Source organism: Amborella trichopoda, chromosome 5 (assembly GCF_054954075.1).
Source record: "Amborella trichopoda isolate Santa Cruz 75 chromosome 5, AtrichopodaSantaCruz75HAP2 v2.0, whole genome shotgun sequence".
Lineage (NCBI taxonomy): Eukaryota > Viridiplantae > Streptophyta > Magnoliopsida > Amborellales > Amborellaceae > Amborella > Amborella trichopoda.
This window is the reverse complement of record NC_142340.1, coordinates 26,869,540-26,886,092: the sequence shown is the minus strand read 5'-3', so window position 1 is coordinate 26,886,092 and position 16,553 is coordinate 26,869,540. Positions and strand designations below refer to the sequence as shown.

The window sequence follows — 16,553 nt, the reverse complement described above, 5'->3', positions numbered from 1 at the left end:
TGATCATGCACCTCAATCCAGAGTATCCCACATGGGAATACAGGAGCTAATGCCTTGGAAGGCCAAAAATCCCAACAAAATGAAGCTCTACACCTTGAACAATTGTTCAACATTCAACTTAGAAACTGAAAATGTCATTGCACATAGCCCCTTAAATAAACCCTGCAAACTTCCTCTCCAAGGTTTCTTTTTGCCAAAATACATATTCTATTTGTTTGTCAACTTAATATGGGTATTTTCTAACAACCCAAAAATAAAATAATAACAATAATACTAGCATGGGTATTTCCTTACTCATGGTGAAAGAAACCTACCCACGCAACCCTAAAACCCACACACCAATTCCCCAAACTGCATGCTACCAATGCAACAACACAATTCCCAAAATCATAGACACATTGCAAAAAGATGCATGTACTGTTTCCCAAGAAAGCACGCACCCACACAAAAATTTCCAAAGATAAGTAAGTTTAGGAGTTGTGCATCCACCACCATCATTTACAACGTCCTCTAAAATCTCCAAGACACCAGAAAGCAATGCCAATTTGTCTTTAGTGATTAGATCTTGCCCTGATTGTTCTCCCTTTTATGGATTATGTTAGGATAGTAGTGATGGCTGATGCACCGTGGAAAACCTAACAGACTGTCGATAGCTTGAACGCACAGTCGATAGTCTCAACACACGACCGAGAGCTTGAACTCACGGTTGATAGCTTGAACGCACGCTCAATAGCTTAAACTCACGGTCGAAAGCTTGAACGCACAACCGATAGCTTGAACTCACGGTCGATAGCTTGAACGCATGACCGATAGCTTGAACTCACGGTCGATAGCTTGAACGCACGACCGATAGCTTGAACTCATGTCTGATAGCATGAACACATGACCGATAGCTTGAACACACGACTGATAGCTTGAACTCCTGCTCGATAAATTTCACTGCCACCTCATAAATGGAACTTACGCTCGATAAGCCTTGCCCTAACTTGAACAGACGACCGATAGCTTGAACACACGTCCGATAGCTTGAACACACGACTGATAGCTTGAACAAATGACCAATAGCTTGAACTCACGCTCGATAAATCTGACTACCACCTCATAAGTGGAACGTATGCTTGATAAGTCTTGCACTAACTCTCATCCAGGGAAAAATTCGATAACACCTCCTATAGACCGTGATAAAGCTTGGATTGTACCAGAACGCTCCTAGTACCAGTTGGACTCCCATAGGAGTCAGAATCTAGATTCGGAGGTCATATGTGGAAAAACAAAACACTCCTAGTATCAGTTAGACTCCCGTAGGAGTCGGAATCTAAATTTAGAGGTTATACAATGGGGCAACAAAGATCGGGATCTGGAGGCATGAGTGGAGCTCGCTTTCTTCAAAGTATTGATCACACCCTACCCGATACAAAACCGAGATGCAATAGGGTATCTGGTGAACACACCCCACGATACAACCAAATCATAAACAATCAGAGTTTTTGAGTTGCATGCTCAGAAAACTGTCAAAAAACATAACAATTAAATTGATCTTACTTAAAGAAAATGAAACATCAAGAAGATATTCTATGAGTTCATTGTTCTTGGAAAATACCTCAAATCCCTCTTCAAAATGTTGTTGGAAATTGCCATTAACCTCACTCCCATGACTCTCCCAAATTCATACATCTCCATATTCATTCTCTCCCTTGCCCCAGTCTAATATAAAAGAGAAATAATATAATATAGGGAGGGTAGAGAAGTGGCAACAAAAGAGAGAGACACATAGAGAATGTGTAATGCCAAGTGCATGGACTCTTGTCCCCCATGAGGTCACGGAGGTGAGGTAATCATGACCAAGCAACAAATTAAAAAACAAATAAGACAAAACAAAAAAGGAGGGAGGAAGATGTGGTTGTCCATGCATACCAAAAGAGCATGATGGACCATCACCAATATTAACTTTAAAAAGGATTTTGAAACTCCAAAAGTTTTTAAATAAAAATTAACAGATTATCTTCTCATTTTCATCTCAGTAAAATACACACATGCACAATATGTGTGTGTGTTTGCATGTGCGACTATATGTATATATATGGGAAAAGATGTTGTTAGCCCACTAGCTGATAGCTACAGTGTTAGCCCAATGGCTCTGATTGAATCTAGGCTGATCTGACAGACACGACCTCATTTCGTAATATAGTTTTAATTTTATTTCTATAAATCCAAATCACATGAAATTGCAGGCGTCCATTCTTCTCATCAAGGCGAACCTAATAAAAATATTAAAATTAATTCAAAAAATAAATTGACCAAAATACCCCTAAAATGTTTTGGGGGCATTTTCGTTAATTATTTTTTGTGAATTATTTTATTGATACTTTTATTAAGTTCTCCTATTTTTAAAGAATAAACATTCAAAATTTTAAGTGATTTGAATTTGTAAGAAAAAATTTAAAATTCAAATACGAAATGCAATTGTAACCATTGGATTGGGCCAGATTCAATCTAGCCATTGGGCTTACACTGTAGCTGTTAACTAGTGGGCTAACCTCATATTCTCCCTATATATATATATAGATTGCTTAACTCTTTTATTTTAATTAATTAGATTTAGGTTTATTATTCTATTTAGTATTATAGATATGGATAGCTTTTATTCTATTAATATCTATGTCTATCAATATCTATTAATATTATATTCATAATGGTATTCATGTTTTAGCATTTATTTTATATATATTTCCTATTAATTTCGATTCTTTTTCTTTAGATTATAGATTATATAGAATTCTAATATATGTATATAGATAGAGAGAGAGAGAGAGAGAGAGAGAGAGAGAGAGAGCGAGAAATAGAAAAAGAGACAAAGAGAGAGATTTGTCTGCATTAGACATGGATAGACTTGGGTTCTGCGTAGGGTACATAGCAGAATCTTCTTATTTCCCATCTTAAAAAGATAAACAAGAAATTTTACAAACGCCCTGCTGATTTTTTAAACACCTTAATTACCCAAATTTCTCATAACCCATATCCCCTTGTAACTGATTTGGAGTTGGTCCGCCAAGCATATCAGTTGTGATAGTTATGACCATATATCAAAATCCAAAGAGGTGGTTCCATTAGGTTAAGACTTCTCTGAGTATATCATCTACTTTTAGCTCATCTCTCCAGCCCTTAATTTTCTTCCCTCCCATGGTTCCCTAATTTATCATCTCCTTCTAGTTCACCAATACTTCTTGTAGTTTCCTCTCTCCACTCTTCCATGGTCTCTTTTATTTTCTTTCTTTTGTGTTTCCCTTCTCATTCCTCTCTTTCTTTCGCACCCACAGTCTTCCTCTGTTGCTTCTGTCCTTTCCCTTCCTCTTGCCCTTGTTCCTTGAGTTTCTCTTCTACCAACTCTCAAACAAAAGGACAAAGGATATCTTTCCCATTATCTCTACCTTACAGGGAAAATATTCTAGTGTCTTCAGTCTCTCAGGTTCGCTCTAGCTATCAAGTAGAGTTGGACGAATCTAATTAATTGCATTAAAAAAACAAGCTTCATGTGTTTGTCACATCCAAGAACATCGTAGTTTCACTATGGCACCCACCCAGTAACTCCTGGGCTTTGTGATCCAAAGATTGATGCTTCACTTCTGAAAATAAGTCTGCCAAAAACAACAGAAAATTGCCAATAAGCTTCTTCCTGGGTGTCAAATGCCTCTTTAATATAGCACGAGTTAGAAATAAACGAATCCCTTGAAGGGTGAGATTCACGAAAAAACTCGTCCACTCAACTGTTATGAGCTGTCATATTGCAGCGGATCATCCTTTCATTAAGGATGAAGTATATACAGAGAGAACGAAATTCATGAGTGAAAAAGCCTAATAATGTGCACATCCTGCATCACGACAAAACCAGTAGTTTTAACGAGAAAAAAAAAACCACAAAGTCATCACATGCATAAACAGTTTTCAGCAATTAATTTTTATACTTTCACCTACTAGTAATGGCCGAATAGACCAACAGTATTTGTTTTCATATTTCTATTAAACAGGAACAACCTAGTTGTTTTTTTCTTATTTCTCCACATCTAATTCACTAATCGTACATAAAAGAATGTCAAAAACTTATCTGCAGCACCAAATGGAAATGCAGATTCAAATCAGGTATTTCTAAAACTATAGTACTTAGGTTAGTTTTCAAATACACAGAAGCTAGGTAATTACGAAATTCTTTTCGAGTAATATAAAGACTTGAAACTTCAAAGCATAAAAAAGTGGCAATGTGTAATGTTACTCTAGTAACCTCTCCTCCTCTTCTTCCAAGTCTGAAGATCTGCAGGTATAAGTCCTTTTCCCATTATCGGCTCTAGGATATCTGCAAGGACTCCCTAAAATTATCGATTAGTTAGACAGGAAGTTGGATTAAGTGCCCAAAGTAATTTTACCCAATAAAACTATACAAAAATCATTATAAACAACTAACTAATGTAAAGAACAATGGAAAATCTTTGATACATGCACAATTTACAAAAGGCAACTTGTTTTATAATAGATTTGGAAATAAGAAACTCATTAAGATAGGCTTGAACCCATATACAAGTGCATCATGTTATAATGAAAGGGAGATGAAGGTCTATCCATGATCAAAGCCAGAATCTTAAAAATTAAACTTGAGCAATACATGGTGCAAACCAATTTTTTTCATATTCTTCGGATACTCATTAAGATAGGAACGAATCCTTATAAAATTAGTGTATCATGCCATAATGAATGAGATGAAGGTCAATCCGCAATCAGAGCCAGAGTCTGAAAAACTTAAACACAAGCAATACATAGTGCAAACCAAGTTGACTAGCAAATTGGTGATTTTCGTCATATTCTTTCTAATAAAAATAATGGAAAAGGTAAAGAAAAGAAACCATAAAATGTGAGCAACTAGAATATTAGAAATTATTTTTGTGCTCCCTCCCTTCCTCTTTCCCAATGAAACTATTTGCATGTCTTCCAAAAAAGAAGGGTAGTAAATAATGTTTAATATCTGCTTCTGAATCATATCTGTTGAATGATGAGATAGCGAGAGAGGTCCTCATCTCTGAATTTAGAGATTAGAAAACAATAAAGAAAACTAATGGGAAACATGTACAAAACAAAGGGGATTGTGTGGCACAGAAAGGGAGAAACATAAGAAATAAACCAGCATAATGGGGAACCTCGATTGAAGAAAGAGCCATGAGCATGGAAGATAGGAAGTACAAATATGCTCCATAGAGCAAGAATATCATTTAGATAATCAAAGACGTTCAAGCAGAAACAGAATGAGCGAAATGCAAACAGTAAGGAACTGGTCATGTGGTTTCTGTGATACTTTGGAAAATCTCAAACAGCTAAGCGTTTAAGCAATCAAAAATAATCTAAAAATGGAATGAGACATCTTCGCTAAATTTGGAAAAGAATGAGTAGGAAGGAACGTGGGGCAGAGGAATCGACGAGGAATCAAAGAAAGAGCTATGGAAAAAGTGTAAGCGTGACGTGGTATGTATAGCAAAAATGAAATGTTTGCAGTTGTTCATTCTCCATTGTTCTCATCTGTGGTGAAGGGAGACTTGACTTGGTGACTACTCTGGAAAAGGAAAGTGATCAAGCTGTCACCGTAACAGCTGAAACATTGAGGGAGGAAAGGGAGGGCGGGCACATCAATTGCCTTCTCTCTTTCCTCAGGTAAACCATCACCAGCCTACTCGAATTCCTGCGGCCTCCTCTTTCCTTTCCAGCAGCCTTTTCTTTAGTATTGGAGGACTCAATCAGCCACTTCACATCCTTGTGCAACCGGCTCCAAATACAACCTCCCGAACTGGAATACCCCCCTTCGTAGACTGTCCCAAGCCTCCAGCCATACACTACTTCGAATGGCGCCCTCTTATAGAATCAGTCTGGGACGGAAAGATTCGAACCTCTAAGTAACAGGATCAAAACCTGTTGCCTTATTGCTTGGCCGCACCCCATTTCTCGACTCAGTATTGGTTGTTCGCCAATCGAGCCCGCCTGGATATCTATGGAATATATCATAAAAACCAGGTAATGTTGCTAAATAATAGAAATGGATTAAGCATATCTCTAGATTTTTTGGGAACAAAATTGATGCAGGAACGAAAGTTGGGAAATTAACTCCACCTTTTTCCAGAACCTCAAACAGTTAAAAATCTTCTCAAAACTCAAACAAGTAAAATCAAGCCAAGAGAAGAAGTTTATTATTTTATAAAATAAAATTCATTCCAATAACATTAGCATTCTATAATGTGACATCCCACCATTTATAAGCCTATGAAACCCTTAACATAGCTTGAGAATATTAACTCGGGAATAGTATTGTGAATGTACGCGTGAATATTAAAAATAGAAAAGTAGAAATTAAGTGCTGGAGATTAACCCCGCACTACAATTCCTTAAAAAAAAAGTACACCCACTTCCATGAAATTAAAAAACCATAAATTCAATTTTTGAATCACACAGCTCTAGATCTCTATCATTCTCCCCTGGTTGGGGTTTCACCTCCTCGAGACCATAATCTGGTATGTGTTCCACAACCACAGCAACTACCCCTTGGTGACTTCATTTTGCTTCAAAACACCCCCCTAAAAACAACTACTTGTATTTTTTATTACTTTTTATTTCCTTCTAGGGACATGGATGGATTTTCATTCATTTTTATTGGTTAATTTAGGAATTGAATTTTCATTTATTTTCATTGGTTAGTTTAAGGATATTCTTTGACACCATTCACAATAAATTACTGATTTACAAAAGTTCAAGAAGAAGAATGAGCCAGGGAAGAGAGGGAAAGAGGCGAGGCAAGGTTTTAGCCGAGAGAGAGAGTGAGAGAGAGTTGAATAGAAGGGCGCAAGTGATGATAAGAGAGAGAGAGAGAGAGATGTTAGAAATAGAAGAAGGATAATGCTTTACAGAGAGAGAGAAGGGTCAGGAGTCAAAACTAAGTTCAGAGTGTGAAAGGGCGTGCTTCGTGATAGAGAAACAAGAAAAACAGTCTAAAGTGTGTGGTTGAGGGATGAAATAAAGACTGCCCTAAAGAGAGAGTGGAAAAGAAGGAGTGAGCTAAAACCAAAAAATAAGAAACTAATAAAACAAAAAACTAAAAGAGATCAAGGTCCACAGAATTGGTGGGACAACACTAGCAACAGCATCCTCCTCAGCTAGCGCATCTGCACTGCATTGGCCTCCCACCAGATATGATGAAATACAACTGGAAGAAACCTGTAACTATGGAAAATCTGATTAAAGATTTGAGAGAGACACCAATGACATTAAGACTTCCTTTCAGTCCATTTATTGTTAAGAGTCCTTGTCCACATCAAGGTTCCACCCCAAGAGTTGGTCAAACATTAAGAGAACTTCCAAAGTTGCCTGAGCCACTGTCCATGTGGAGTTGGCAGTGCCAAGAGGACATCAAAAAGAGGACAGAGTATTTGCTTCCGAATCCAAAAGATTCCCCAGAAGCCATAAGGTCAAGGGTTAGCAAGGGAGCAGCCATTGGAATTATGTTTAACTATGCCCGGCATTGAGAGGAACCAGACACGCTTGGGGCTAGTAATGGGCCAACTAGCCAGGGCTGGCCCTGAAAAACGACGGCATAGGCAACAAAATGGGGCCTGAGGACAAGGGCTAGGCCTAGGCCATGACAGGGCCAGCCTGCCATGAACTCTTTTTTTTCCTTTGTTTTTTTCCTTTTTTCATTAGGTTTATTGGGCCCGGCCCACCCTGACAAGCCCAGGGATGGGCCTAAGCCAAGGCCTCTTTAGCCTTGTTCGGGCAGGACCAAGCTCAGGCTGGTCCTATAGAGACCAGGCCAGACTAAGGCGAGGAACATGGCTCGCCCAGCCTTTTGCCAACCCTAACAACAGTAACGATCGAGGAGGTCTAGGAGGTTTGTGCGAGATGATCTCCTTCCAATGAGTTAAGAAGTCCGATTTTGAAAAATCCTCAAGTTTCTTATGGTTTGGCACCAGAAAATGAGGAGGAGCGATCTGAAATGTATGAGATAAACCTCTATTGACCATTAGAGATACCAAAGTTTCTCTCCTTCCACATCGTCCCAAGTGTGGAAGGGGACATGGCTCTCCATAGGAAGAGATTGGCATTGGGATAAGAGCAGCGTGAAGGAGGTAAAAAGTTGTGTCAGGGACATGAGCATAACCCATTGCCTGCTTAAATACCCCAAATTTGTAACCCCAAGGACCGCAGCAAAGAGATAGTGAATGAATAGATCACTATGTGTTTCTTTAGCCAAAGGCTAGGATTCTCGAAGGAGGGGAGCAATCCAATCTTTGTTGAGAGGAGAAGGATTTGCAAGGGTGGTAGATAAATCTTTATAGGAGAAGGATTTGCACAGGTGGTTAATTGAAGGATTAAACGCATAAGAGGATTACTTTGGATTCTAATTTATTGCAATAGGACAGAGTAGGAAAATCTTTATTTCCTTACTTCTAGGACTTTTTAGGAATCCTATGTTAAAATAAGTTTCTTTATTGATGGGATTTGGTAGAGAAACAAGGATAATTAGCGGATTCATGTGGGAGTTCTAAAAGGAAGGAGTATCAGGGAGGCATTTGAAAGGCAAAGGAGAGGAATACAAAAATTAAAAATTAAAGAAAAAGTGTGGTCAAGAGAAAAGGGGAGTTTTAGTCTATAAATAAGGAACTCACTAGAGATGAGTCTTTTTGAGTTAAAGATACAATTGTAGTTCTAGTCTAGCCAGTGCAGAGCCATTGAAGCCTGGCTTGTAGGCTTCCTCATTAATTTTCCATTAGATAGAATCGTTTTTTTTTTTTTTCCGTTCTTTTCACTGCATAAAAGGAAACTCTACGAGCACAAGAATATATGTGGATAAATGCCAATGCAAAAGTAGGACACACAACAAATATCGAAAAATGACATGTTATTTTTAAGTGCATCCATAGCACATGTAATAGTACATGATCAATAGTTCTTGAACATGCAAATATTTATTCATACCTCACAAGAGCCACACAAACAGCTAGGAACACTGGATTGAAACTCAAGTACCAAGAAGCATTGGAAAGTGAAGAGTACTGAAAAGGGAGAAGATGAAATAGATAGCATGTAAAAACTAATAATTGAATAACAATGAGGAATTACCTTGTCATAGTTAAACGCATTTTCCCGAAGGATATGCCGGGCAACAATAGGATCTGATACAACAATGAACGATTTTGGTCCAAAAGCGAGTTTGTAGACAGCACCATGCTGGTAAAACAACACAACATACAAAATTGGCTCATTTACATCACACTTGTAAATCTTCATACTCGAGTGCCTAGATCATTATTTCCTTAATAAGTTTTGAGAACAAATAAGACAAGAATCTCAATCTTCAAGCAATGAAGTCTTTCGGAGAGTAACATCCCTATGGCACGGTTTCCGTTACAGAAGGAGGATAAGTTCCCATTTCACTAAGGGTAAGAAAAAAGACTATTGATAAATATCAGTATCTTTTATACTTTTCCTCAGTATCTTCTATAGAAAAATTCAGACCATACAAGAAAAATATCCATTTTGAAGTCCAAAATTATGTGAACCATCACCAGTGTAAAAAATTCAATAAAACAATCTGATACTTATATTGCATCAACTTCAGTATATTATGCTGCATAAGCCATCTCAGATAGAACAAGAAGACATCACACTACAAAGAAGAAAATCTTGGATAAGAAGTATTTCTTGTGACAATGCATGTAACTCATCAGCACCAATTCATTACATAAAGCAAGGAAATAATTGGAGTAAAACTGTAGATACTGAAAAGAGTCGAAAAGAAATTGTGAAGATAGTGGAGCACAAGAAACAAAAGAAACCACCACTTCCTGAGATGGATTTTCACCTCAAAAACTAGGAAAGCATTATAAATCGGTTGAAAGCTCCACGTTGTTATTTTTTTCATGTTCTCTAAAGCAGCGCATTTAGTTCTAGTCGTGATTTATGTCATATTCCCAGAACCATCATTTCCGAAGCCCGTATAAGTGTCAATGTTCAAAGTGATTCACCGTATAAGTGTCAATGTTCAAAGTGATTCACAAAATACTTGTACGTGTACAAATCATTATCCATTCATTGGACACTATGAAATTCATCATGTCTAACTTAATTCTCAATGCTAGCATATAAGCAATATTAAAAGATCTCATTCTATGAAAAAAATAAAAGCAACACATTTCATCATCATCATCATCATCATTTTAGCCTTTTCCCAATTAATTAGAAATGCAACACATTTATATCAAAAAAAAAAACATATGAACAATTACACAATTGCCTATTCATATTCATGTGAACCATGTCAATGCTTTGTCCGATCGATGTCTGATAACTCCAAGATCTGTAGGAAACAAATGGACAAGAATTGCAACCATGAATTCTCTTGTTTTCCTACCCTTTAATCAGAATAATGTTTTACCACATTCCAAACAAGGACCAAGTTCAAGTTATATGGATCAGTGTTCTCTCAGAAGTCATAACCATTCAAAGTACACATCAAAATAATCATTACATTCTAGTATGGGATGTGCATAGCTCACTTCTTTCTGCGAAATTGTAAAATATTCAGTATATTTCATTTCATGAAGTAGTCTTTTCACCTTCCAGGCATCAATAACAATCGAGACAGGTGTGACTTCTAAATTTTTTATCATAAACATGAGGAAGAGACTCAAAATAATGACTAGATAAGTTGGCCAAAACAAGTCAAAGATTATTCAGCTTGCGAAGGAAATTAATTACATTATTCTGTCCAATGATGAAAAAGTCGACCACCCGGCCACCTAGGCAGATTTGGGGGCCTACCTAGTGCCAACCCCTTTAAAATAAAAAAATAAAAAAAATAAAAAGAGTTAAGGCCTCTCTCTCTCTCTCTCTCTCTCTCTCTCTCTCTCTCTCTCTCTCTCTCTCTCTCTCTCTCTCTCTCAGCACGTCAGAAGAAGAACGTCCTCCAAGCATTCAAGATCTCTCTCCCACAACCACGAATCTATAACTCTATTTCTCTTACCTTACATATAAAATAAGAAAAAAGAAGACAGCCGTTAAGTATTTCATGCGAAGCCTCGCACATGTACAGTTGCACACATACGCATGCACAAGATATGCCCCCCCCCTCTTAGGGCACTCAAATATCAAATAGGCCCCAACCTTTTTGAGCATTGGTTCTTTCAATAAATGAGTTGTGTTGAATTCATCAGTTTGATTTTCGGGAGTCGAGGAATGAAAGATAGAATAACCAACTAATATATGGGGTTTCAAAGGGAGGGATGAAGCAAATGACAAGGGAAAGGGCTGTGAAAATGACAGCTTTCTAAGGCCCGCCAACACTCACAATTAGGGGCCATATTGAGAAGTATGATAAGGTTTTGTGGTGTTACTCTCACTTAGTGTCTCATGTTGAGGTTTTGTGGCCTTTAAAGGCCATGAGAGCAAATAAATAAGAATTACAGTGGATTATAGACTCTAGAGGGAATGCGTAAGTTGGTTGACTAATCTAGGGTTCGGCGGCCTATAGCCCTGATCTTGACCAAAACACTTACCCCTCGGCATATGGCACTACTGAAGAGAGTTTTAAAAGAGTCATCCCTTGTTGAAGTCGGAGAGATCCAAAAGATGGTTTGTAAGCCAAGAGACCTTAGTAGCTCCCGTGTGCAGATGTAGGCAGGTGAGAGGGAGCACTAAACCCTCAACAAACTTTCGCATGACAGCCATATTACTGGGAAGTAACCCTAAAAAAGAGTATGTATACATATGCATAAAGAGAGTCCCCTTTCGCATTATAGTGGTATGTGCATGTAACTTGCTCTTACTAGGGGGAACTTGTAATCTGCATTCTGGATGTTCCACTATTTAATTAGCAAGCTTTGACGAGCAAATGATGAGCCCTTGCAAGAGATTGTGAGTCATGGGTTTCATTAGGTTGATTTGAGAAGATGGCGAAGATGGTCAAGGATCATAATTAGTAGGTCGGGTGGAGTGCCTTGAAGGCCACTTTTCTTGAACCATTGGTACCAGTCCACCTCTAGATATTTTGTTTTCAATGTTACATACCTTTATGTGAATTTTAGAAATTTTTCAAAATTTTTAAAATCATTTTCAGCAGTAAAAACCCATACTAGGCATTTTAGACATTTATGCATTGTGGAGGGGCCAATTGGTACACGTGTGGGGCTATTGGATCCAGCCCCACATGTGCCTCACATGGCTAGGGCATAGAGCCCATGGGGCCCACACCTCACAGAAGGAGATAGCATGCCCTCCACCTCCCCTCTCTTCTTTTATTATTGTTTTAGAAAATAAAAGGTGTTTTGGTTGGTTAGGAAATCTTTTTGAAGGATATTATGTCCTTATTTTATGGGAGTTAGTTTTTGAAAATATCTTTTGTATCTTTGACCAAATCTTTTGTTTATGACTTCTTGCAATTTTGTGAGAGATAACGGAAGTTCTAGAGGATTGCTTTAGAATGGTCTTTTCCTAGTATAACTAGAAGTGGATATAGGTCAAAAAATTAGGAGATAAGGTATACAAATTCCGCCCTAAATTATGATGGCTGATTCATGGAATGAATGGCTCAAATTTAATACTCTATCACCACACATATTTTCTAAAATCCTATTTGTCATCATGAGTCACAATTTGGATAGACACGCCTAGGGCCCTTGAGGCCTACATATGGAGGGGACCCCACTCATTCTCTTCACCACATATTCCTAGCCTCTCTCTTTCTCTCATCCTTCCATTTCCTCCATGCCAACTATCTCTCTTCTCTCTCTAGGTGGCACGCCACACCCTATAACGATCTAGGGGTGGCATACACCACCCTATTGACAGAGAAAGGGGGCATGCCTAGCCCTAGCCTAGATTAGGGGAGGTGCCACATAGTGGCATGTCCCAAGAGTTCAAAAGGGGTCTAGAAACCCTAATCATATTTTTGCTATAGAAAACCATGGATCTGTGAGGTATTGCCTAAGAAAGCTTCCCAATTCAGAAAATTCATCAAGGCTGACGAGATCAAACAATGCCATCAGTAAGGAAATAAGATGTGGGGTGTATTAAATCCTAACTGGGTAACCCTATGCAAAATCAAGTCTTCCAAGCCATTGGTTTTACTCTCAGTCATTCTTCACATCTTTATTTGAATTTCCAGGAGAATTGTTTGTACTAAAATTGATAGTCGAAGCTTCTTGTTCAATCCTGGATTGTGTCTACTCTATTTGATAATAAAAGGAAAGATCCTACATTGAATGTAGGGTTTTATTTCTTCTTTACAGCAGTGGTTTTGTAAAGCTTGTAAATGTAATTCAGACACATTAATAAAAGAAAAGAGAAAATTTTTTGTTATTACTTTCTTGAATTCCACATAGCTACTTCTTTCATCCCTTGATTGTTAAAGGTGACTTTCTAGGTGTCAACGATGACTTTATAGGTGCCCCCTCGCTAATATCATGGAAAAGATATTCAGGACAGGAGAAGAGGGTAACTGTCCCATTCTCCCATGTGGTAATTGATTATTTAAAGGTGTTCCTTCGACTTCTTGTGTCACTTTCCCAATCCTTTTATATTACCTTTTTCTTCCTTTTCCTCTTCAGGTAATGATTTGGTTATGCACTTACCGCAACTTTGAGTAAACCTGCTAACCCTTATCTGATAAAAAACTAATCCATATATTGGGAAGTTAAGTATTTATTATAGTTATTTTACATAGTAAGATCTATATAATTTTAAGCAACATATATGAATATAAATTACAAAATTTATTTAAAAGTTTATTAATAGAATAGAGATAAATATGACAGCCAAAAAAGAAAGGAGTACTACAAATGTGAATAGATGTATGTCCACATACGCATAGGTAGAGTGATAGAATTAGAACGAGAGACACGTACCCAAGTCGCACAGACATATCTCATGGAATTTTCAGTGTTCCATGCCCATTGACAACTGTGGGAGTGATCACATAAGCAATTTCAATAAAACACTTGGGAGGAACTTCAGGCATTTTGAGCTTGTAGACAAGACCCACAGACCATGCAGACCAAGCTAATGTAGGTCATTTCAATGCTCACCCACTGGGTTTTAACACTTTGGATTCATATACTAATACAAAATGATTCTAACAAAAAATACTGACTTATCAACTAGTGCAATTTCTTTGCTTTTCAAGCTCTGAGCAAAATGTGAAAAAAGCACTTTGAAAACTCTGAAGATGGTGTTGAGTTGCAGAGTACCTAGTTACGAAGCTTTGACAGTATGCTCCAAAAACCTATAGAACTTTTATCCAAATTCATCAAACAAACTTCAGTGACTACTTTCTAGATGAAATAAGGAATAGCTGTAACACACCTCTAGGAACCAATCATACAGAGAAAAGAACAATGGGCGGCCAAACAGATCAGAAACAGCGCCTTCTGCCACAGGCATTCTACCAATACGACCCCCGCTCAACAAATTAGTCAGAAGATTACTTGCATTGTCCAATAGATTTTTTTCAAACTTTGTTTCATTTTTGCTGGTAGACTGGCATCTGAAAAATATGGTTGGCAAACAACATTACTTTCGCAAAAATTGATCTCAAATAAGCTCTTTTCCAAGAAATTTAGTGATCAGAAAACAACGCTTTTATCAGAACTTAATAGAGGAAATAATAGCAATTTCAAGCATAGAAGTACTGGTTTTGATATATTTGCAAGGAACAATGAAAGACAACCAAATCAAACATTCATAAAATTGTCACATATTGGGAATTTAAATTTATAAATTGGTGACGGTCACATGAAGTTCCAGAATACTAACTTTTTTATGTTCCAAACGCAATTGAAATTTTTTCAAAATAACAAGACAAAAACTGAGCACATTAAGTAACTGAGGAACTTGAACAAGTTGTTCATCAAAAATTAAACGAAAATGAGCTCCATTCCAACTTTAACAGCATGTAAGAAAGGGAAAATTGGTTATCATTCTATTGGAAGAAGTTGATGCAGATTTCCCACATTAAATTCCATAGCACATGTCACTAAAATTAAAATAAATATAAATAGATACAGAGATGGTGCAATCAGTTGAAACAATGAACATATTACCAACCTAATGGATCTATATAATTGTTAGTACCTTACCTTTTTCTGGTAAGTAATGCAATTCATTTAAGTAATAACAAAAATACACTGTAATCCTCGGTTTCTTTTCCTCTAACGAGAAATGTTGCTCAAGGTCATGGTTTAGTCATTCCATGGAATCCAAGTTGCAACTTGATCTACACATGAAGAATTCCGCCGTGTGAAAGTGTACATAGAATGTTATCGTTCAAAGTTTGATCCTTTTTATTTGAGTTTTCATTTCCTTCCTTGACAAGATCTACAGTACACAAACATTAGTATAGAAAGTTGCTGCGCTAGAAGAGATCGAAATTTGTAGTATTGCATGTGTTTGGCACAGTGGGAAGCGTTTGGCCTCTGCAAGAGAGGGGAGGTACTAGAGATCTGGTCTATTGGAGTCAGTGGTAAACAATTCAAGGGCCTTAAGATTTGAACGCAATTTCCAAGGGCCTAATGGCCAAAGGCAGGAATAGTAATAAAGCAATTCAGTGAATATCGATATGCTGACCATCAAAAAGATTATTCAAGACCTTTTCATAAACCAAATCTAATTTTACAGAACAATGAACAATTCTGTAGAAGATTTAAGAATGTTCTGTACAAAGGAAAAAAAATGATTAACAGTAAATGACTAAAGAGTTGAGGGATTCAAAAGAAAAAAAAAAAAAAAAACAACTAAATAGCGGTGAAGAGTTGATTATATGCATCAGTTAACTGACACAAAAGAAAAGACTACATGCATCCATGTGGGAATAAGAATTCCAAATAATTAAGACTAATGTATATGTCCAAAACTGGTACAATTTTTTCATGTCTCAGGATGCATGCATGAAACAGAACACTAAAACAAAAATAATTATTTGTGCGAAAATAGAAAGAAAATTATCGGGAAACCATTACACAACCTCCGGTACTGTCAAAACAAATCCATGAATCTGCTAATTATGCAAACAACTACCCCCTGTACTAATACCCATGCAGCACTAATTGTTGGATTGCATCAACTAATAGTCAAAGGAATTACATACTAACCTTTCTTTCTTTTTTTTTTATTAAAATAGTAAGCCATCTTATTTTGGGACACAGGAGAATTTCGTTTATGCCATTGAAAATATAAGATAAGTATCACGAATTGAGACCAGCCACCCACCGAAACAGTAGAAAGGAGATAGTACCTGGTTTGTAACACTAATGCGTGTTATGTTCCATCCATTGTGGAACAGGAACAAATGCCCAACTGATATTATGCAAGTTCCCATGTAATTAACCCAACCACTAAGGAAATGCTACCTTATTTATTAACATTGATCCATGTTCATAACAGACAGAATCCAGTGGAATTTAGCCCATTGTGAAACAGGCTGAAATTCACCCCATTGAGATTGTCCACGTTCTAATTCCATCAAAGCAAGAGTTGGA

At 37.3% G+C, this 16,553-nt stretch overlaps 1 protein-coding gene across 50 annotated transcripts in view; it reads right to left on the bottom strand.

Moving 5' to 3' along the window:
- The window catches only part of LOC18431767 (cytochrome P450 97B2, chloroplastic), a 44,030-nt gene that overhangs the window by 25,306 nt on the left and 2,171 nt on the right, over positions 1-16,553 (bottom strand). For 10 of the 50 annotated variants that reach the window (XR_016055320.1, XR_016055319.1, XM_088866388.1 and 7 more), the window contains 3 exons: positions 14,383-14,563; positions 9,145-9,252; positions 4,277-4,361 (listed from right to left, as the gene is read on the bottom strand). Coding sequence is in view for 35 of the 50 variants with exons in the window: in XM_088866388.1 (XP_088722514.1) it covers positions 4,277-4,361; positions 9,145-9,252; positions 14,383-14,563 (374 nt within the window). In the remaining 15 variants the exon portion in view is untranslated. Of the gene's footprint in view, positions 1-3,578; positions 3,636-3,765; positions 3,870-4,267; positions 4,362-9,144; positions 9,253-14,382; positions 14,564-16,553 lie in introns of all 50 variants that reach the window. The other 40 variants (XM_020665686.2, XM_088866389.1, XM_020665694.2 and 37 more) reach the window with 12 other exon arrangements.